This window comes from Manduca sexta, chromosome 11 (genome assembly GCF_014839805.1).
Source record: "Manduca sexta isolate Smith_Timp_Sample1 chromosome 11, JHU_Msex_v1.0, whole genome shotgun sequence".
Classification (NCBI taxonomy): Eukaryota; Metazoa; Arthropoda; class Insecta; order Lepidoptera; family Sphingidae; genus Manduca; species Manduca sexta.
In genome coordinates this window covers 3,778,068-3,802,979 of record NC_051125.1, presented here as the reverse complement: position 1 = coordinate 3,802,979, position 24,912 = coordinate 3,778,068, and the positions used below count along the sequence as shown (strand labels likewise).

Below are 24,912 nucleotides of genomic sequence, written 5' to 3'. Positions count from 1 at the left end.
GGTACTTAGGGATGATTATTGAATAACCAAATAAAATATCAAAATGATACAAACAAATTCAAATTGCAGTTGTAAAATAAAATTTGTGTGTGATTTTTGCAATAAGGAAAATAATATATCGAAACTTTATTTTGACAATTTAAAAACCAGCTCTTTATATCTAATGTCATAAGGTCGCATTGCCATGCAGTGCTTCATACATGAAAAGTGTTTTATAATTTTTTTAATGGTGTTGATACTGTTTTAGTTATAGTTATGATAGGAAAGCAGTCTCACTTATCATCCAACAGGTTGAAAATTAGGTACCTGATACAAAACTTTCACTCTAAACAATTTATTAATACTAATGACTGTTGACTAATGATCATGAATGTTGACTACTTTATTTGAACACTTTTAGGAAAAATATAAATCTTTCAAAATCTAACGGAAAAGGAATTATCAAACTCCACGCAATAATAAATGAGTTATTAAGCTTTGAAATTTAGTGGAAGGGGCATCTTTCAAAAAACAGTATTAGCAAACTATGACGAAACAGATTGTCACTGTCAGCATGCTTGAAAAAAGATAAAACGATTACCTTACTTTTGCTCAGAACAATTTTCCAATAGTATTTTGCTTTATTTTCAATGCTGATTTCATTTTTTGAACCTTACTATAGATTTATTATCCTGGCAGGGCCGGTTTATACATATACACCGGACTTTCGAGTGAGTGCTTTAGGCACTCAAAACCCTTAGATCAATTTCATAGATTTTTTCGTATTTTTCTGTTACATATAAAATTATATATAATACCATAAATAGAAATTTACCACCGTTTAACCGTCAGTGGTTCTTCAATCAATTCTTTCTTTTAATTGTGTTCTATTAGGTTAGCAGACATATTGTTATTTTTCGTATGAATGTAAACGTTGTTTTGTTTTATTTAGTTTAGTTTGTTTGTAATACAAACGTTCCAAAAAATATAAATGCACTCCTCTATACCTATACTTAAGTATTACTCCTTTTATAAATGATTAAAACCATTTTTCTGCACCCACATAACTGTTGGTAGGTCTCTTATATGCGAGAGTCCGCCTGGGTTGGTACCACTGCAATGTCTATTTCTGCCGCCAAGCAGCAGTGCGTAGGCATTGTTATGTTCCGGTTTGAACAACATTGCAGCCAGTTTAACTACTGGACATAATAAGACTTAACGTCTCATGTCTCAGGATGACGAGCGCAAACAAACAATACTTTATAATTCAATGTGTTGGATGATGTTTCTACTTTTCTGCTGTCTCTTCGCTAATGTTTCTTCTGTAGTATCTTACCATCAGACGAACGACAAACTCGTCTCGTCATTCAAAGCAATAACACTACAGAGGGTTTTGCAATACTGTGTATTAATTTTACTTCTTCGCAAATTGCATGAACTGGTGTATAAAGTTTTCTCTTAATATATCAATGCTAGAATCTTCACGCAGCTTCCTCAGCGCGAAGGACTGAAATAAAAATCCCACTACGCAATTTACCGAGTCAAAAAGGATACAATATGTAAACCAAGACATGATCTATCTTGGTGCCAAATTTCATTTAAATCCGCCCAACGATTTTTGCATTTACTTCAAACAAACATCCATAAATTTCGCTCTGTATTAGTTAGTATATATAATTTCTAAATCAATAATCGTCCTCATAATAAAATATGTAGTTAATATTGTGTAAAAACCCGTGCAAACTCACTAACATAATAAGCAAAGGCAGGACCAGTTTGCCGCTGTCATACGTTGCTCATGACCGACTTGTAATTTTAAGGTAATCTAGCTTGTTTCGTGTAATCATAAACATTTCTATCTAAGTTTTCTAGTCGTTGACTGTACTTAATAAATACATTACTGTTATGAATTCGTAGTAAGAATTATTAAAAATAGACTTTGTTGAGTAAAACTCGAATTAAATTTAATCTATGTGATTATAGATATGTTCTCGTGTCAATTGTCATCTTAACATTCCTTCTCTAAATGAACAAGTTTCGCGGTAAAAGCAATTGCCGGCCTCTATTATATAGTGAATATCCCTAATACACAACAGACTTATTTGCATAAATTGAAGTTGATAAAAATCTCGTATTGAAATGAAGATGTAAAAACATTTGTAGCTTACAATAATAAAAATAACATATTTTGTAAACCACTTTACCCTTGCAATCTACCTTTCCTTTATAATTGAAAATGGGATAAAATATCAAACAAACAAGTTTTTATATCATAGCACAGGCACAAAAAAAATTTAATTTTCTAATTAAGGACAAATGTCAGATTCGAAATTCAAATAGCGTCAGAATTTCCATATTGTAATGAATTTGAAACGTGAGAAACCTGTATTACGTATTCATGACATCAAAGAATAACTAGAATTTTCGGAATTGATACAACTTGAGGAGATACCTTTTTTACCTACATAAGTACGTGAATCGAATATAAACCCTAAAGTATTTACATTAAGCATCAGGTAGGTACTAATCGTAACGCGGTTGACTTGTTTTAAATTCGGCCGAGACAAAGTTGTGTGACCTGCAAATATTTATTTTGTTGTTGAGATTGATAGTTGATTTTGGGATAGGAATAATTTTGATTTCTATGACCGTAGCCAAGACTCCTTTTACGATCGTTAACGGTAATAGAAAACAAAACATGTATTAGGATAACATATTCTAAAGATAGATCTATCGATCAATATAGATGGGTATTTTAATTATGCAATTTGTTTTACGGCCCCAGATCCCTAAGAAGCTGCATAGCTTAACATCAGACGAGAGGCTTTTTCGTCTGGACATTTAGTTGTATAGAACAATAAGGTATGATTATAAGACATATAATTATAAGGTAAGTATATCGTCCAAAAGTGCATATGGACGTAGGTATGCCATCCATACTATCTGTAATACTTCGCGAAAAGCGTTATTATATTTATATGCATAAGAGTGAAATATAAATTAATAATTTTATAGACACTATGCTTTGTGACCTTTGCGCTTTACTTTTTTTTTGTATGTTCGAAAATGAAAGAAATTAGGGTCCACGCCATAAACATTCCAAATATAAAATGTCGAATATCATAATCAATAGTATACTATCAAAACTAATAGTTACTGAAGTAGTGAACTACTTCTCGCCAGCAAACAAACAACGATTGCGTGATACCTAAGCGGTGAGAAATTTAGGAACGGGAACGAAATTTTCCAAACGTCACCACTGCTTAATTGTACTTTAAGCTTCGTCCAAGTCATACATTCTCCTACTGAGACTATGTCACGTATTCGAATCGCCTACGTCAGACACGTACGTATGTGATTCATTAGAACTAACAACCTTTGCATATATATTTCGTAATTAATAGTAATTAAATGAATACTACATTTAGGCTAGTGTTTACGTATTCCGAACTCTATGGTGTAACATCTTCTGGTAACAAAACAAACATATACTGAGCGAATTAAAATTAAGTCACTGTTGATCAATATATATATGACCAATATAATATAATGAGAAACACTATACAATAAAAATCATTTTTATAAGTAACTTTATTTCCTACCAGTTTTATAATACGGTAATGGGTAAAGAAAGACAGCGTTGTTCCGTCCAACTTTTATAGAAACAAAAATAATAATAATAATATCAGCCCTGTATTATATACTTGCCCACTGCTGAGCACGGGCCTCCTCTACTACTGAGAGGGATTAGGCCTTAGTCCACCACGCTGGCCTAGTGCGGATTGGTAGACTTCACACACCTTCGAAATTCCTATAGAAGAAGAATACACACATGATTTTTTAGAAAAGTCTTAGGTGTGTGCCTTTGGGATTTGAACCAGCGGACATTCGTCTCGGCAGACCGTTCCATACCCAACTAGGCTATCGTCGCTTTTCAGAAACAAAAATACTCTGATAGAATTCCAACGCTTTCACACATCAACTAAGACCGTAACTTCTATATTGTAAACAAAAATAAATATTTTAAAATCCAGAACAAAGTGCCTAACCTGAGATTTCATGAAACCAAACAATAGCGAAATCATTCGTAAATTTTATCTAAATTATAGTTTTGTTGTAAACAAATGTAGGAGTGCGACTAGGTACGCGCAGGGAATAAACCGGTGCAAGTGCGTACGTAGTACGTACGTAGTTTTCAAATGGATATAAATGTATGAAATAGGTAAATATCTATACCAATAATATATTGTGCTGCAAAAAATGTTTGTTTAAATCTCAGGAACTATTTCACCGATTATGATTTTTTCTTATAGAAGCTATATTATTTCTGAGAACAGAGAGAATAGGCTACTTTTTAGTCCGGAAAAAAAATTCACTTGGGTAAAGCCGCAGGCAAAAGCTAAACCCATATAAACTTAAAACAGGTAAGTGAACAAATTTGAAGTAATGGTAAAAACACTACGGGTAATAATGACCCATATTATTGAGGAAGTAAGGATGACTTAAGGGAAGTAATGGGTTAAGATTTGGAGATTTATTGAACTGTTGGCAATATAAGTACTAAAAACTCTTGATGAAAGGTCGAAAAAGTAACATTTAAATATCCCTATAAAATGACAGATTTAATTTCTAATGAAGGAATAATCACGATCATTACAAATAGAATATTATGTATCTTTAGAATTGAGAAGGCAGTGATTTATGTTTAAACCAAGAAACTCTTTGAACCAAGAACATTTTCCTACTCAAAATTCAGAGCAATTGCACGTTATATTTAACCATTAGTAGACTTTATAAACCAAAAATTATGCACTGATATATCGGCAAAATATTTATTTCCTATCTACGGGTTTGGTAAGAATGGCATAAATTTGGCTATATAAGGCGACTTGAACAACGTATGTAGGTCTGTGTGTCCGGCGCCCGGGTCTGTATTCTCTATGGCGATTTGGATTCCCCGCGCAATTTATTACCTAACACAAAAATAATGGCGTCAGTAGATATATTCCATATCTATATACCATATATATATTTTGCCCTAAAAATAGTGCACTAAATGTGATTTTTTCAAATTAAACCAGCTTTGACAAAATTTCATAAGCAGATAATCAATTTTCAGAAAATGTTGGATACATTTTTATCTTAGAAAAGAGTCCTTATGTGGTCGCAAGCAAAGTTAGATGCGCAAGAGCAGATGTAAGCAACTAAGAAATATATCCAGTCCAGGTCGACTTAGCGAGTGGCGATTTTATACGAATTCCTCATATCAAAACCTCGTGGAATCCACACGGTTCGTAATTACTGCCTTACCTTGTCTATATATTACTCATGACTTAATGTGGTATAGCTCCCTGGGAGGTCGCGAACCCAGTGCCGTTTGATATTTTTTATACCTATCAAACCCGTCACCGTAATTGTGATCCATATTAAAATAAACGACTTGTTTTGTGGAATCATGGAATAAATTACCCTATCGCTGATTACTCATTATTTTCGTAATAAGCGATAATTCAATGAGGACAGTGAAATTCATTCACAAATTTGGTCTGAAGATGAAGAAGATGATAAGAAAGATTCCCCTGAAGATTCTAAAAAAGTTGGCAAATGCAAAGCAACGAAAGTCCTAAGTCTTTCACTTGACTGGCTTGAATCAATCATTCCCATACGTCGAAACTCGGAATGGACTCACCAATTCTCTTCCTAATATTCCGTACACTCAATTACGCTCTGCTCTGTGTTACTGGTGTCTATGGTAGGGATTCCCAGATATAAACATTACTCATCTATTCCATAGTCATCATGCACAGTGAATTCTCTATGTCTATTGTCTATGCTAAAACCACCAGATGATACATAATTCATCAACTATTTGTCACTCATGCTATTTTTTCCGGTACAACTGTCATAAAAACATATGTCGTTACCACCTGGATTCCCCGTTATGGAAATAGGGAATAATAGGGAATTTCGATTGCACACCATAGAAACGTGAGACACAAATTGTTTTCCCTAACATGTAAACTATGTTTGCGTCATGTTGCTACACGTAGCGAAAGCAGGATCGTTCCTTTTAAACTTATCTGTAAAAAATCTTTCATACCTTGCGATTTTAGAATTGAACCTATTATTTCCTAACGTACATATCTAATGTTACAAAGCTAAAGAGTTTGTTTAAACACGCTAATTTCAGGAACTGCTTAACCGATTATGCTTTTTTTTCACTTACTTTATCACGCGGGCAGAGTCGCAGGCATAAAAATATATAAGAATTTCAACGCCTTCCTATAATAAATTTCTTTGCAGCGACAATTCGATATTCATAAACTATACAATTTATGTTTTATATAGTTTTGTATAACAATTTCATTGCGAGTTAAAAATATTTCACCCTGCTCGTCTTGGTGAACTTCACCAGTATCATAAAATACGTGTTACTATCGATCTTTACTTAAAGAATTCCTGTGTGGGGTGGACGACAGTTAGTTTCATTTATTTTAAATTTAGGAACATTTATTATTAATAACTTGATTATATTTTTATATCCAAGCCATAGGTTTAAGTTAAAGGACTACATTATATACCTCTATCGTGACAAATTAGAAAAAAATTCTATTTCTCCTCAAGCCTTGACTAATATACACGGATATTTATTCAAAAATATTCATGCCTATCATAATAAATATCGGAATTAGTGATAGGATGACACTTCTAGAACGCATTATCATTCAAAGACCGTGTCAGGAAGGCACGAGGAAAATTGCGAGCGCCAGACTATGGCGACCGGCCTTAGTACGGTCAGCACAGCTGAATCTTTGATCAGGTCACTGACTATAGATTCCTTATTTGTATGTATATGTATATTTGTCACGAAAACAATATTAAGCAAGCAAGATTATGTAGAGCGGACTTTGGGAATGTCATAAAATTTTGCGCGAAATAGTAACACTTCATATTTTTTTTCATGTCGTGATATGCATGTTTTAATACGCATTTTAGCATGTTTTCTAAAATATGTTATTTTTGTATTAGATCTAAGGACGCTATGACATCTGTTTTCACGGAAATTTTAAATAAGACAAAACTTATTACAAATTGATAATAACTTTTGGAGCACAAATTAGGTATATACCTAACTATACTGTTTAAAGTATTTGATATTAAGCTATATGTTCGGATGCGTTTTGTCATTTCCGATGATCTTCTCTATTTCTTCTAAGGTCAGCGGCGCATTCTCTTAGTATTGTCATTTTCAAGAACATTAGCGATAATTTATCAAGTCTCATGGCTCTTTTCCTAACCTGTGCCTTAAATACGATTTCCAACATAAAACATAATATCTTCCAAACGCATCTAAATTACGAGAATGTCATTGAAGTGTCTGGAAATGGAGATGAATTAAAAACTTCTGACTGTATTCTAGGTTAAACAGTGGTAGAGGCCGGCAGCTGGTATTGTCATATATTGTAGCTTAATTTGACCTGGATAAAGACCCAGGCGAATCTACGAGTAAATCTTACTAATGTGTCAGAAACCTCACTTTACCTAAGGTACATATAATATTCATCCCAAAATAAAATGTATTATACTTAGTCTGGCCATAAATACTGTTACACTTAATTATAAAAAAATATTACATTTGAATTTCGAATCTGTCATTTTTATACGATTGTTCATTGTGTTTTCTCATTTTGGCGCCAATACATTGTAAAATATTTTGCGATATTAAAATGGTGTGGGGTGATAAAGAGAACCGAATCGCTGTGATAGCATTACACAAAGTAGGTATGGAGCCAAATGCAATTTTTAAAACTCTCCATACACTTGGTATTAGTAAAATGTTTGTGTACCGGGCTATTAATAGGTACAATGAGACCTCCTCTGTTTGTGACAGAAAAAGATCTGGCCGTCCACGTAGTGTTCGTACGAAAAAGGTGGTCAAAGCAGTAAGGGAAAGAATTCGAAGAAATCCTGTCCGAAAGCAAAAGATTTTATCTCGGGAAATGAAGATAGCACCTAGAACCATGTCGCGTATTTTAAAAGATGACTTAGGACTTGCAGCCTATAAGAGACGCACTGGCCATTTCTTAACTGATAATTTAAAGAAGAATAGGGTGGTAAAATCGAAACAACTACTGAAGCGGTACGCAAAGGGAGGTCACAGAAAAATTTTGTTTACGGATGAGAAAATTTTTACAATTGAGCAACATTTTAACAAACAAAATGACCGTATTTATGCTCAAAGCTCTAAGGAAGCTTCCCAATTAGTCGACAGAGTGCAACGTGGACATTATCCGACTTCAGTGATGGTTTGGTGGGGTGTTAGCTATGAAGGAGTGACTGAGCCATATTTTTGTGAAAAAGGTATCAAAACATCGGCACAAGTGTATCAAGATACCATTCTTGAGAAGGTAGTTAAGCCCCTTAACATCACCATGTTCAATAACCAAGTATGGTCCTTCCAGCAAGACTCGGCGCCGGGTCATAAAGCTCGGTCCACGCAGTCTTGGTTGGAATCGAACGTTTCGGACTTCATCAGAGCTGAAGACTGGCCGTCGTCTAGTCCCGATCTTAATCCGCTGGATTATGATTTGTGGTCAGTTTTAGAGAGTACAGCTTGCTCTAAACGCCATGATAATTTGGAGTCCCTAAAACAATCTATACGATTGGCAGTGAAGAATTTTCCCATGGAAAGAGTGCGTGCTTCTATTGATAACTGGCCTCATCGTTTAAAGGACTGTATTGCAGCCAATGGAGACCACTTCGAATAAGCTTTTTATATTTTTAATTGTTTTATATTTATGTATTAAACTGACACACTGTAAAAGTAATAAATGTTATTTGCAGTTAACAATTTTCTTTTTTCTTTATTACAATATTTATGGCAAGACTAGGTATTTGCAATCAAATTACTTTTCGAATTTTATCGTGATTTTAAATGGGGGAGAACCGCCCGTGACCATGAAGGCTGCAAAGTCTTTGTAACGTCGGGAGAAAATTATAATATAAAATGCCACGATAAAATATTTGTATTTCAATGTTTAACATATGCTTAAACGTAAGAAATCAATATATTGTATTTACTGGACACACACATTATTTTATCAGTAAACGAAACATGTAGAATTATTAAGAAACGATGTTAAGGAAATCATTGATTTGGGAAATTGGAACATAAACCAATTCCGATGACGATATTGATGATTAAGTACTACTAACTTAACGTATAAATGGGGGATTTGTACAGAATAGGAATTTAATCAAAAAGCACGGCTATATGACGTAGATAGATATATGTATCATAACAATGAGGAAATTGACTCGTACTTGTAATATTAAACGAAAAATAAAGCATACGACTAATAACAATATCAATTATATTTTATGTAAGTCCTATTGAAATATGCAAACAAACTAAAGTGTTATTTTAAATAAGTATTGTTTAAATTTAAAAATATTAATGACTATTTAGAATAAATAAGGATTAAAATTTAAATGCCCTAATGTTCTTGGGGTACTATACCATATGGTCTCCACAAGACCGCAGTTCCGTCCTCTCCGCGTTCCCGTCTCACCGATAGTTCCGGCCTGCGTGCCTACAAATACAATAATGGATAGATTGCTTAGTACGCTCATCTCATAATCATTAATGTTTCATCCTCCCCCAGTGATCGTCCTGAGTCAAGGTTCGTAACTCTTTAGTGGGTTGCCCTCACCATGGTCGCTTAATTTTCAAAGGTTGCGAACGCCCACCAAAAGTCCGGTGTGTTTGTATAAGCCGACCTTTGACGCGCCAACAAGCGTAAGACAGGTTAAAACAGAAATACCAATTGTTCGTGAAACACCTATTCTACAAATATGATCAACCTGCCTACACTTGCTCTTTTTCCCTCCAATGTAAGGTCGGCACTATTATTCAAGTACCTATATTATCAAGTTTCACGCGTAATAATTTGTGGGTATAAACACGCCTTTGTAAGATATACAAACTAAAATAAAACTTACTTAGTGCATGGGCACATAACTTTGCAACATTTCACTCAAAACAACACAATAGTAATAGAAAAACTTACTATCCTAATTTCCTCAATGTTGGCCCAAACAATCCGCCGTTCCAATATTGGACCAAATTATTCCCCGTCATATGAAACCCAAGGTGATCATAAAAGTTGATTCCTGTACATACGACGCAAACATCCGTCGGCCTCCATCGATTCGTGATCGGAAAATTAGCCTTTAATTAGAGATGTCGTCTGTCGCGTGTTTACACTACGAAACGTCATGTTTCAGGTAGATATCGGTAGAATAAACTTGTTCGATAGTTAGGTATTTATGTAAAACCTAACCATCGATAGGTTTTATATTATTAGCTTATAGGAGGTTCCAATCTAGAAAATTAATAAAATGGCAAGAAAAGAGAATAATCTTTCTAAATTAATGTTGGTCCCATTTGTCGAAAAAATATTAATTTTGATGTTAACCTAGGAGCAGTGGCCGAAGTATTGATCAAATTGAATCCGACATGCATAAGGCGTATGTAAAATCTGCCAACTAGCAATAGACCAGCGTGGTGGACTAAGGCCTAATACCTTCTGTAGTAGAATAGGCCCCTGCTCGTAGTATATAAAACAGAGGATAAGGTCAAGACGACTGGACAGTAATGTAGGCCGGCTTCAATGACGGCATGAGATCTAACAACTCAAATCGCTGCCCATCTCGGTCACACAAGGTACAGAATATTACAATACACCTAATAAAAAAAGAATATTACAATAAACGGAAACATTCCAAGCCCGCATGCCATTGCATTCCTATTTCTAAATGATTTGTTTCTGACAACAATATTAACACCTCACGTCCTCACGAACAACGGAAATTCTAGCTTCGAAGTTATATCATACACAATATTAAGTAAGATATATTTTATTGAAAGAATAGCACCAAAAATCTTACTAAACAATGTTATATGGTGTTGCCACTGTTATTAGGTGGCCACCAGGTTTACTCGCCTCGTTATTCAATAATAAAAAACTGTATAAGATCATTGCCTCGACAGTTGTTGACTCTGGTATAAGTAAATATCATTAGCAAATCTCATGTCCCCTAAAAATATTAACATCTAAATTATCACTTCCAATACTATGCGACTAGCCTTCGTTAATAACTAATAACTAAATGAAAAATATATAAACAAGATATGAGGTCTTTCAGTTAAGCAAAGTTTAAGTTATTGGTTGTCATCACGTTATAATTTGATACTTTGCGTAAATATTAGCTGTATTAACTAAATGGAAGGCAATGTATTTTAAGTGTTACAGTAACGTCGCTATCCATGTAAAGCAATAGATTTTACTATACAGCGTATATTTGTCTGCGCCAAGCAACAGTGTGTAGTCAGTATTCATTGTTGTGTTCCGGTTTGAAGAACATTGTAGCCAGTGTTGTGCCAAACGATACTAAGTAATTATAGGAATTAAATGTTGATTCTACTGTTTATGAGCGGTCGTATAGCTTACCTTTAGGCGAACAGCAAGCGCATCGCGTCATTCAAAAAAATTTTTTTTAGTATTTTCTAATGTTATTCTAGGAACCTGTTAAAGAAGGGTATTCAGTGTTCGATTCTCATCCGATATACTCGTATATAAAATTCGGTATATGTTTACGGATCACTTTTAAAACGATTTGAAGACCTTTTTTCTATAAATAAAATGTTATGTGCCAGTGCCACGATTGCCGTGTGCAAACAGGTTCGATTCTATGTCACTCGCCACTTAGAATGACATCTTATCATTTTATCAATCTGTTTATTGCGTTAATAGTTATCCTTGCCCATATGCCGTGAGCATTAAGTGCCATTAATAAATATATTAATACAACGTATAATTGAATACGCAATTTCGAAAAAGGTAAATCTCATAAATATAAAAATTTAGACATGTAGATATAATAACAAATAACGACAAAACTAATACCAATAAACAAAATAAATAACAACGAATAAAACTGTATTTTTTATTGCTTATTGAACCCAATCTGTAACACAAAAATGAATCAATTTTTTCTTACTCTTCTTATTAAAGTAGACTTTACTTTAGACTTATACTAATATAATACCTAAGTTTTTTCCATTTCCTAAACTTAAACATTTTCTGATATTTGCCCTTTTCGAAATTGTATATTAAATAATTATAAATCAATCGTCAGTTTAAAGTTACATCTGTATAAAATACTGTTGGTTTAAATTTGTGTTAATATGATAAACTATTTAGAAATTAGAATCAATAGAAATGTTTTTAATTCTACATATAAATAAAGTAAGAAAGTCATTTTGAATTTGCGTAATAAATTAAATCATATACCTACTTAGCTTCAAAACAACACATAGATGTAATGTTTTTCGAACAATCAACATTAACAAATTGTTATTTTAATGATTATATATCCTAAGGTCACTACTCTACTATTACACGAGGAGATTTTGTCGGAGCGGGGACATCATACTTTCAGTCAAAAATACACTTACACACACTATATTCGCAATAAATTACGAAATGATAAGAAACAGAAAACTTAAACCGGATTTTTGGCGAAAATATATGTTATTCATGGATGAAATTTTGGCGAAAATATATGTTATTCGTGATGATGTTAGCAGTTATAAAATGTTAGCAGAATATGTGATTTAATTTAGTAACATAATGTAAAACTGACCCTGTATATAATTTAATACACCATAAGAATAATGTTGCACAGCTATTACTTCTACTTATTTCAATTGGCAAACGATAGAGAAATTTAAACTCCTTATTGAATAAACCCTTCATAAGCCCTTTGACTTTTTCTGAGATAGACAATCTGCACAAGTCAATATTTGAAATTCAAATCTAACAAGATCACCAATATCAACATATATTTTTAAAATACCTAAATACTACCGACTATTTATTGTCCGTAAATTATGAGCAAATGACTTGAATATGAACATATGTTTAATTCGCAACACCCAAAATACGAAACAGGCCACAGTCCTTCGCCGTGCACTTGGCAGTGACTTCGACCTTGGAGCCTGCAATGAATGTATTCAAGTGACATATCGTAAATCTGCTTTATGTCCGTTTAATGGTAATCAAATCACAATGACTGACGCGGCGCACCTCCTTTTCAAATCTATTTTATTGAGCCCTGAATGACCAGCCCGCTGATATTAAAATACCGCTAATGATTTCCGTAACCGCAGATTTTAGACTATTGCAAATGGCGGGTATTGATTATAATATTTAATATTAAAACGGACTGTAACATAAACTTTCCGTTGAAGTTATGATGCCGTATACAATATATAGGTATATAAAGGTTTGAACTATAATTTCCTAACTCTGTTGTGAAAATGCTGACTAACCATACTCTTTTTGAGAAGTTTTAAAATAACTTTTACACATTCTTGGACTCCTTTCATCTTTTAACACGTACAATATACTCCTTCTATATTCCTTTAAACACCATTACAACTATCACAACCTCTCCAAAAAGAGTACAAAGTAATAATATTAAAAATACTCCATACTAAATTGTTAAATCAAAGGCTTGAATGGATCGATTATCGACCCTATTAGGCAGGTGAATGGCTACTAATCATTAAACTTGTCAGTGGCATGCAAATTGTTAAAAAAATCTAATAATCCTATTTAAAACATAAATGGAAAGTACTCATTACGAATTCGTGATCTGCATTGCAATGTGGTTTTAAAAATAATGTTTAAAGCAAAACCGCTCCACTGATAGTTGATACAATATATCTAATGATAGACCAACAAGTTGTTAAGTAATAATTTGTTACGAGAAAGTAAATTAGTCCTGTAATTTGGTTCTTGCTTTAGATGACGTGAAAAGCTTCTTAAAATATCTTCTTTACAAAACAGAACAAACTGATTTTTTTCCAACATAAAGAAACATAATGTACCGCTAGAAATAACCCTAACAATATTAGGAGCAATAAATATCTGTGGGTGTGCTACAAAATACTTTTAGATTTTTTTCATATTTCGCATAATTTTTCTCGTATTAATATGACAATTAATATGTTAAAATTTTCATCAAATTGTACACATTATGACTGTAACAAAAGGCATGTTTACATTTTTATTACATTTGCGTATATCATCACGTATTTTATTATCAGCTAAGTCAAACTGATGTTTTTATTGAGCTCAATATCTTAATTTGTTTTTACAAAGATTAGTTAAAAGATGTAGTTTAAATAAACGAACAAAAATACAAAACTAAAGCCTCTCTAATCACACTTGATAATATAAAGAACAACCAAGTCTAACAAACGACGGAGAAATCGATCTAATTTGCAAATCACTTCAGCATATAAACATAGCAGCAAAAAGTTTTAATCTGTGTTGAATCGCCCGTTAAATTGTCCTACATAAAAAGTTACTTAGCTCCTTGATTAATGCCCTATATTTATTTTTTGTTGCTATTCAACAGTTAGTATAGTACCGCTAAACTATCTTGTTCTAAATGTTTAGTTTAAATCGGACACGTGCATTTAAAATTATACAATGTGCTAAATGAATGCCGTTAATTGTGACTAATTTATTATTACTTGCGGTCACGACTGCTGCGCATGGATTTAAATTAATATTAGATTTATTGCTTACGCTTGTTGTTGTTTTAACTGGAGTAGCGCATGTCTTTTTCTTTTTAATGTCTTAGCTTACTTCTAAATCTGTCTATATAATCTTTGGCTCTTCTCAAAATCTTAAATGGACTTTTAAAGCATTTCATAGCCTGTCTTAATGTCGCTATAGATTTAAGTAACTCTTTTCGATGAATCAACTACTCAATGAATTTTAACTGAATAGTTCGTGTACCTTATAAATCAAAAACTAACTAAAGATACAAGAATCTAATTCCTCCATGTTTTTTCCAGATCTTCTCTACACAAACTACATTCCAGATGATCCTGAAAAACAGGACGCTATATTGTCAAAGTTATCAACCTACTGCAGGGTACCGATGCTAAGCAATACGACTGAAGAAGAAGAGGCACCATACAAATGGGACTTCTATCATTCGTTCTTCTTCTCCTACACTGTTGTCAGTACTATCGGTGAGATCTATAATCGATTTTGTGACGTAAATATGTAAATTGTTTGATTAATATTATATGAATTAATAATAATTGACAATTACCGTTTAATGAATATAGATATGGTTAATGGATGTGATGGTAATAACTTATTTATCATACATCATCTTAAGCATAAATTATCACGTACAAAGCTCTTAACCTCACAATATCCTCAATTATTACAATAACAAGTATTTATACTGGTGGAAGGTTTCTCACATGTGAGAGTCCTCCTAAGGAGGTACCAACACAATGCCTATTTCTACCGCCAAGTAACAACGTTCAGTCACAGTGTAACTACAGTACATAATAAGACTTAGCATCTCATGTCTCAGGATAGCCAGCGAAGTGGGATACCAAACAATACTTTGTAATTCAAGGTGTTGGATGGTGTATCTTCTGTTTATGGGTGGTTGTATCGCTTACCATCAGGCGAACGGCAAACTCGTCTCGTCATTCAAAGCAATAAAAAAAAATATAGCAATTATTAACGTTGCAGGATACGGAAATTTGGCGCCGACAACTCACCTGTCAAGAATTCTGATGATATTTTATGGTCTGTTTGGTATACCGATCAATGGTATCCTGCTTGCGAACCTTGGCGAATATTTCGGCCTTCAGGTAAAACTCCAAAACATCGTACAATGCCCCTCGCTCGGGCGTGATAGTGTTACAAACTAATCAAGGCACAGGAAAGGAAATAAAAGATTTTAAACATGCCTGTTGAAACATTGTCGTTAAATATAAGAGATTGGTAAATGATTACTGAGTGCGATAGTTTATCAAATTTCTAACAATATAATTAATACATAATTAAATAAATTATAAATTCTTCTAACATTATAAATACGATAGTTTGTAAAGACGTTTGGACCTTCGTTTGAAACATATATAATTAAACCATTACACGGATTTGAAAGGAAATTGGTTTAGAAATATGCTGTAATACACGCCTCTGATCCACCTTTTTAAAATTATGTGTGTATTCTTTTTGAATTATAGCTTACTTTAACGATGAAGGAAAACATCGTGAAAAAACCTGCATACCTGAGAAGTTCTCTATAGGAATTATGAGGGTGTGGCAAGTCTATCAATCCGCACTAGACCAGTGTGGTGGACTAAGACCTAATCCTTCTCAATAAGTAGAGGACACCCGTGCCCAGCAATGGGACAATATATTATACAGGGCTGATATTATGATTATAAATATAATTTTAAAATTCCAGCTCATCTCAGTATATCGCAAATACAAGAAGAAAAACGAAAAGCGTGCCAATAACTTAGATTACTGCTTCAATAACCTGGGCATGCTGGGCCAGATATTCTTGTATCTGGTCCCTGGATTCTTGTTCTTCATCTTTCTGCCGGCTTGCATCTTCGTTGTATTCGAAGGATGGGACTACGTCGCATCGATATACTATGCGTTTGTCACTCTTACTACCATTGGATTTGGAGACTTGGTTGCAGGTATTATATTAAATCTTAAAATATTATGATGTATATAAGTTTAAAAATAAATTACACACTTTCACGATTAGTATAACTCTCAAATACTCAATTCGAATATTAAAATGATTTTTGGAAAGCACAACGGGAAAGCAAATTTAATTTTATGAATTTTTAGATTTCCTAAATTGGATATTTAAAAATTATTTCAATAGGAAACTATAGCGATACCCAAGGACTATAAGCTTTTTGATTTCTCACAATTAAACACGGTGTATTAACGTTACACACCTTGTGAGATAGGGTCTACTCTCGCACGAGATAAATGTTTGTGTGACGTACAAAATATATTTGGTTTATATTTTAAGAGACCAAGCCGCTTGAAATTTATTATAACTCATAATTAAATTAATAATTAATATATTATGGCAAATAGAGTATGATTATTACAATATAACAAAAAAATTATCTCCCAAACGAATAATGAAACAAATTCTTGTAATAAACACTATTGAAGTTTATCTATTTCTCTACCCAAAAACTATTTACATTAAAGTTAAGTCTAATTACGAACTTTTAATTCCAGGCACTGTCAACAACGGCTTTAAATCCGGCTACTTCTTCGCATACCAAATATTTCTGATCGTGTGGATCACCTTCGGCCTAGGCTACATTGTAATGTTGCTCGGTTTTATTACCAGCGGCATGAGATCGGAACGAATCCACAAATTAGAACAGAAATTCGCTTACCAGTTCAAGAACACGCAAAATAAAATATTACACGGCTTCACGAGAGATATTTCTGCCTTACGAAAAATTATTAATGAAGCTAACTTAATAAAAATTAAGGTGAGTTTTTTTGGTATCTGCCTTCTTTTTTTCTACTTCCCACTTCTTACTAATAAGTTTTTTGGTTTAAGTTTTTTAGTTCCGGGTAATGAACCACTTTTTATCTAATTAGCGTATAATTAATGGGTTACAATTATCTGATGCAATTAACGTTTACAATTAATAATAAAACAATAATAAAAAAATGATTGATTCATATTTTTTTCAATGTTAATTTTCAGCCTATCTACGTGGAACCTTCTGTAGCAATCCATAGAAGCGCAAGTTGTCCAATACTTACATTCGACGTAGAACCAAGAGATCCAGTGATCAAACGAAAACGAGCTAATTCCGAAAACATTACGCTATCCGCAAAAGACATGCTTCGAATACAATCCGATACAGATCTACTTGGTATCGATAAGGAAAAGACCTTCACAGCGTCTGCTATTGTTAAACCCGCCGAATTACTAGCTAGAGTTGTAAACGTACTAGGAGGCCTCGAACAACCTAAACAAAAATCCGGTATTCACTTATTTGACGACGATCATATATTAGCGAATGAGAAACCTGCATTCTTCACCATCGGACCAGAGTTTACAAATAATTCACCAAAAAGAACAAGAGCTTTAAGCGTGGCCGTGCCAAATTATCGAAAAGAATCTATTGCGCCAAAAATTAATCACGACTATACTTGGACGGATGGTGACACTGGAGAAAAACTTAGAAAAGAAGCTAATTTACGAAGCGGTAAATTATCTTTACCGTCGAAAGTACCACCGACACCGACAGGTGATAACTATCAACCACAAAGTTTTATTTCCAAAATGTTCTTTAGAAAACCTAGTGTTATTGATAATCCTGCTGAATATCTTAAAAATACAATGAAGGGAAGGGTGAGCACCGCCCAAGGCAGCAACGAAAACATCAAAGACAGCGCGAAATCACGACGTGGAAGCATTTTTCCATCTTTCGGGTTTGGATCAGAGGCTAAAGATGAAGCAGAGGCATATAAAGAAAAAACTAAAAAGGGTAGACACAGTATCTTTCCATCATTTGATTTCAATAGAGACGAAGAAAGTATGGCAAATGCTTACTTAGAGAAAACTAAGAGTGGGCGGCATAGCTTTTTCCCAAACTTTGATTTTTCTGATGACGAAGATGCGGCAGCTATGAGAGCATATCAACAGAAACCTAAAAGGCACAGTATATTCCCTTCATTTGATTTTAGCGATCCTGACGAAGATCTTGCTGAACGATATAGAGAACAGACCAGACGTGGGAGACGAAGCATATTCCCTACTTTCAACTTCAGTGGATTAACAAGCAACGACGAGGACACTGACACTGTAGACGAAGATGAAGTGCAAAGATATCAAAACCGAACAAAGAGAGGAAGACTTAGTCTATTCCCATCTTTTGGTAAAACAAAGAAAAATGACGATGATGTTATGCCAGAAAGCTCTGATGAACTCGTTGATTACAAGAATAAAACCCGGCGAGGTCGCAGTAGTCTGTTCCCATCGTTTGGCAAAGAACGTAAAAATAGTTCACCCGTCGGCGGGTCTAGTGATCTTGAGAGTACCATACGACAATATCAAAACCAGAGTCGGCAAGGTCGTAATAGCTTAATTGACTTTAATGACGAAGAAGCCAGAAACGTCGATGATAGCAGAAGAGGAAGTCTGTTTTCTAATGATTTAGAAAATTACAAGAACAGAACAAAACGGGGCCGCCGCAGTTTGTTTGATCCAGATGTAAATATTGCTAATCTACCTGAAGACGAGCAAGTAGAGGTATTAGAGAATACTAGTGTTGCAGACCTCCTTCGCGCATTAGCAGTATTAGAGACGGCAGCTCAACCTTATGGCTCAGGTACTGGTGAAGCACCAGGGCTGCTTGACTGGATCACTGATCCGACTTCCTCAAGAACACGAAATTCGCAAAAGCAAGATTACTCTGTACCTTCTCCACCAAGTCGAGATGCCAATGAAGATTCGTCAGGTCCCAGACGTCGACGAGTATCTGCTCGTGCTGCCGCCCCACAATTCACTCCGACTTTAGCTACCGTAGTAGCTGGGACAGAGTTACAAATAACAGCTAAGGCTGCGAGAGAAAATCGTATGACAATGCTGTCGCAACCTCCTCCGCCATATTCAGAAACACCAAGTGAAGAGGAGCCGCAGAAACCTCGTGTTAGAAGATATTCGCCAGCTCCGACAGACCCCGGCAAATCCACCGGTCCCGTGCCTAGGCTATTTTCACGCATGCGCAAAGAAAGCGCCATTAATATAGAGGAAGGTGGAGATTCCAGACGAAGTAGTTTAACAGATATTGTGATAGATAGTTTTAAAGACAAAACTTAACTCAGTGCCTTATTAGCAGAATTTTAGTTTTATGTTCAGTAGATATTAATTATTTATTAAAATATTTTGTAATTAAAATTAATATAAATTATAAGCCGTCCATAGTACAAGTGGTAGTATCATTTAATCTATTTTACCCACCCATATTAGATATATAGAGTATAGAGACCATTGAATATACACCTAAATTCAATCTTTTGCTTTTGCTGACATATTTTTTGTATACAATTGGATAACAAGATATGCAAATAGCTCACCTGACGGTAAGCCATATAATATAGTACTGAACTGTGCTATATATGGGTTAATTATCCTGGAATGTTAACCAACAACGTACAATATGCGCAATATCACAATATTGAGCAGAAACTGCAATAGTACCTATATCATGTTTAACGAACTTAAAACGTCACTTGTCGGTGTGTTTACAGCTCTTTTAGCTTACTGTTGGGAGCTCTAAAATACTATTTTCATAATCGGATGCGTAAAAGAACTTATACTTAATACCTAATTTTCTTAATTTTTTGAGACTCTCACAGTCCTGAATTGATTTTCTTGATTTACTTCAACGTATAAAAACAAAAATAAAACTGTTCACATCTTACTTTTTACTGCTACGTAATAACGTAGTTCCACTCGTGGGAACCAATTAACTTTTCAATTGTTATTCTCTAGTTATTAAGCAAATAATTTGCTGGTTCTTTTAAGATATAATAAATAAACATTTACAAAACCAAAGAAACAATAACTTTTAATATATCTAGAAAATGATGTATAATTATTAGGTCTGAATAATTAAATAATTATTAGAAAAATATATACGTACATTGTTATAGTTTTTATAGTGTATTGGTCTAGGTATAGCTTGAAAACGTATGATGTTTTTATTGTTTTGAATGGCAAGACGAGCTTGCCGTTCGTCTGATGGTAAGCGATACGACCGCCCATAAATAGTAGAAACACCATCCAACACCTTGAATTAAAAAACTCAAAATATAACTCAAAAGGCCCATTTTAAGTCTTCGAGTTTAGGATAAAATAAATGATACAAATATGCATTCATGTGATAATTAATTTTATTTAGTACCTCCAGATACGTATATATAGTCTTATATACTCGTACTTTCTGCATTCGTCTCATCTTTACACTAATATAGTGTATGTACAACAGAATAAATACATTAATAATTTCACCCATTTACAAACGGTTCGTCAAGTCAATAACAAAGAAAAACATATTCCAAAACCTTACGTCATTTTAGAAAAGCATGTGTCAACAAAATTACAAGCATTTGTTTGCATTAATTCACATTAAAATCACCGAGAGCAAAAATTGCAGAAAAATTAACAATATTGGTGGTTTAGACCTACACTAATTATGAGTATTTTAAACCTTAACAATAATACGAAGTATTTTATAATACTATGATTATTTACAATAACATTATAGGTAGGTACGTCGTCTTAAACTTAGGTTCTTCTCAAGTCTGCAGTTCAAAGCGTCCGACACATCAATGTTAACCGAATCAGGTCTCATGAGAGTGATCTCTCAACACCAGGTATTTCAGGTGTCAAAGTTATCATGTCGTACGCTTTCTATTCTATTTACTTCTATGTTACCATTATCGTCTTTAACGAGGGTTTCGAAGATGGAAATCAAATTATCTAACCCGATAAGGTACCCGTCTTCGTGGTTGCCGACTTTCCACGCGGAATTGTGGTCGATATTGACATTGTCAGGGACGGGAACAGTCTTGGCGAAGTCGATCATCCAGATGGAGGCTCTTCGTTTGTCGTGGACGAACAACAGTGAACTGCCGATGAGCTCGTGCGTTCGGAAGAAGTGGGATTCGTTAAGCGTCGCCCGGATATTCCGTAGCCTTTCCAAGTATCTGGGCTGTAATAAGAAAGAAATAATAATTAATACATAACGTCATTATTAAGTAATAAATTGGATTCAGTAAAAAGAATAAATCATATCATATTGAAATGTATGTTTACAATAAATTATAACAATTGAATTCTTAAATAACTGAAAATGTGCTATCAAAATTAATAAAATAGAACTTAACTAAAAAAAATAAAAAAAAAGGAGTAAGGTAACAGAACCATTGAAGGCTCAGAGAATTTTAAAATATCCATAAAATCGTAGCATAAAAAATAGAACTAAAACCTTTAATTAAATTTCAATATATCACTAAATATTTCAAAATTCAATATTAAAGGAACTAATAAAAAATCCTAATATTACGTTTTAGCTCTTCAAAAAACATGGATGTTGAGCCTTGTTAAGACCCAGGCTGATCAAGTGTGGTCACACTACCTTCTTATTCTAATTTTCTAAATAAATTATAATGTAACTTACCGCAGCATTAGGGAAATTACTGGTGAAGTCTTTGAAGGCTTCAACTACTTGTTCTCTGGTTTTAGTAATCTTAAAATCTTTGGAGCTGGTTCCATCTGCTTTCTTGACTCCGTCTATCCTGAAGCCCAAAGTCGCCGTTGAACTGATTGTCTCCCGCCAGATCATGTACCTGGGCTTCGTCACTCCCTTACTCCTGTGTTCTTCTTCAGTCGGCGCTTTGGGATCTATCTGAATCATTTTCTCGTACATGTCCTGAAACAAGAAAAAGTCATATGAAATATCATGTAATTATAGTTTCTCTTAAAGATATGCCTCATATAAAAACAAATTTAAATGTAACAGTATTTGAGAAGCATAAACTAATATGAAAAGATTAAGTTAGCTATATATTATATAATATTAGCTCTATATTATATACTGTCCCGCTGCTGGGCACGGGCTTCCTCTACTACTGAGAGGGAGGGATTAGGCCTTAGTAGATTTAGATAAAATAAATAATAAAAATACTCAGATAAATTTTTGAGTATCAAAATTAATTAAACCTAACTTAGAAGCTGATTACGTCAATCATATCTAGAAAGAGGATAACAATAAATAGACTTAATTACGTCTATTATTTCCAATTTTAATTATGTAGTTATTTTAGTATCAGTTTCTCTTTATAACGCCATTATCCATTTATTATCGTTGACGTAAACTGTATTAATTAAAACAAATTTATCTGTTTGTTTATGTATCTCTTTTGACATTGCCTGATAGACGAGCCTGTCCGTTGTCGCGAAGAGAGATCAATGAAAAGCTTTATAAAAATATCATTATTAACATTAAATATGTCGTCATATAAATATTGGAAGGATTCCAATATCTTCTACAGCCCTTTCGAATTTACGCATTAAAGTCTACGATAACTTATAGTTTCATTTAAGTAAATTTTTGTAAGGACTAAACAGCGCTCCGTGAGCAAATTTGGAACTAAAATACAGCGGCATGAATATTGGACTCGTGTTCTATCGTTAGAATGTCATTCTCATCTATTTTTTGTTATCTATAAGCACAACGTTATACAAAACGAGGGATGGCGATGCAAATACGTCACATTTATATTCTTTAGATCAAGTCCCAAGAAGATGAAATAGATTTGTTAGTTCTATAATCAAATTAGCGCTAATTCTGAACTGATGAATTTTATATAATGGACTATGTGAATATAAATTACCCATACAATGGGAATTCAATATACGTAAATAACGTTTAGATTTCCTCCTAACGTTTCCCTATAACACACTGAATTACAAGAACAATTAATAACGTTAACGGTGAAGCAATGTCGTGATAATGAAGCTTTAAATTATTTCTTCTTTTTTAAGTATATAAATTGATCGACATAAACATCTTGTAGATCATTTATCAGCTCACTCTGAACATATTGCTTCTGTCATAGAAAATATATCGTAAATAATTGCGTCAATGTTGCAGAAATTTTCAAAACAGTCCCTCATTACCATACCCAATATTTTTTTTTTATCGGGTCTCGAAATGTCTTCAATGCATCTGATATAAGCGAAATAAAGGCCAAAATAAATGATTACTAATTATAACTGATTTTCCACCTACTTTTCTTAGCTTAGTCTTCTCCTTGGCTTTGGCAAGTTCCTCTTCCAGATACGTTCTAACTCCGATCTTGCAGTCCATTACGCAGGGACTGTCGAAGTCACTCAACAGGTCTTGTAGTTGTAGGTACACTGTTATGTGCTTGGTTAAGGAATCATTGTTTTTGGAATAATGAACATAATCTCTTTGGACCAATTTCATTTAAAAATTAAACTGACTTTCTATGAAATCAATATAAATAAAAAGCAGAACAAGGCCTTCACATTAAATCATAAGAATGAAATATTTTTTTTTAAATTAACATTAGTAACTTATTCCACTATCTGTCATCTTCGAACGTAGTGGCAAACAGACATTATATCCTCAGTTATTAGACTTGTAAATGGTAACAACAAATCGTTTGTTTATGATTCAAAACGTGATGCACGTAGTCATTGATAAGCATATTATCAAAGGCAAAACGTTTATGTAACAAATTAATGATAATCATAAACACTGGTCTGCTTGTTAGTCTATGACAGTGGATCTTTATGTATGTACTATATGTCAAGTCAAATGAATAGTACGTTGCAGTTTGCAGTTTTTTTGTTTTATTCCTTTGAATCACGTGGTTGTTGGAAAAATCTTAATAGCAGAAAATTATTAATTGAAAAGAATATAGACTATTAAATAATAGATCAAATCCATAAAAATTAATAATTGGGCCTGAAGGTAGTAATATTTAAGATCTTTAGCTAATAATTTTAAGTTAGATTCATGTAAAAGTTTCGTTTGAAAAAGGATACATTCTCCATCTTCACACGTGACTTGTCCTTTGTACTCAGGTACGAATGGTCGAAGGATGTCTTTCATCAGCAACTGGAAAGAAATAAAACATCATTGCAAAACTTTACCAAATTATAAATAATGGGTATAAAAACATTGCGAGCTAGACAGACGGCCTAATAAAGATTGAAGGAAATCACATTTATTTCCAGCAGCAAATATCCCATGTTTTGTGATAATGATAAAAAAATATATGTTAATCTAAATTTTGAAACCACCGAAAAATTACAATACGCTTTTATATTTACACAAATGATAAAAATGTTTATGAATGGAACCTGTTTGTAGTCAGCCTTCGATATTTAAAGACGCTTTCATTTATTATGACGTTAATGATATCAATATACTCTGGTAAT

At 33.5% G+C, this 24,912-nt stretch overlaps 2 protein-coding genes across 4 annotated transcripts in view; one reads left to right on the top strand and one right to left on the bottom strand.

The window, feature by feature from the left end:
* The window catches only part of LOC115454152, a 28,197-nt gene extending 8,332 nt beyond the window's left edge, over positions 1–19,865 (top strand). The window contains exons 2-6 of the mRNA XM_037437362.1: positions 14,915–15,094; positions 15,615–15,736; positions 16,342–16,582; positions 17,148–17,410; positions 17,632–19,865. Of these exons, the coding sequence (XP_037293259.1) occupies positions 14,915–15,094; positions 15,615–15,736; positions 16,342–16,582; positions 17,148–17,410; positions 17,632–19,755 (2,930 nt within the window). The 3' untranslated portion in view covers positions 19,756–19,865. The remainder of the gene's footprint in view (positions 1–14,914; positions 15,095–15,614; positions 15,737–16,341; positions 16,583–17,147; positions 17,411–17,631) is intronic.
* A 946-nt stretch (positions 19,866–20,811) lies between these two features.
* The window catches only part of LOC115454151 (inositol-trisphosphate 3-kinase A), a 161,738-nt gene continuing 157,637 nt past the window's right edge, over positions 20,812–24,912 (bottom strand). For all 3 annotated transcript variants that reach the window (XM_037437363.1, XM_037437365.1, XM_037437364.1), the window contains 4 exons: positions 24,517–24,589; positions 23,735–23,862; positions 22,121–22,372; positions 20,812–21,652 (listed from right to left, as the gene is read on the bottom strand). In XM_037437363.1, coding sequence (XP_037293260.1) covers positions 21,320–21,652; positions 22,121–22,372; positions 23,735–23,862; positions 24,517–24,589 — 786 coding nt within the window. In that variant the 3' untranslated portion in view covers positions 20,812–21,319. The remainder of the gene's footprint in view (positions 21,653–22,120; positions 22,373–23,734; positions 23,863–24,516; positions 24,590–24,912) is intronic.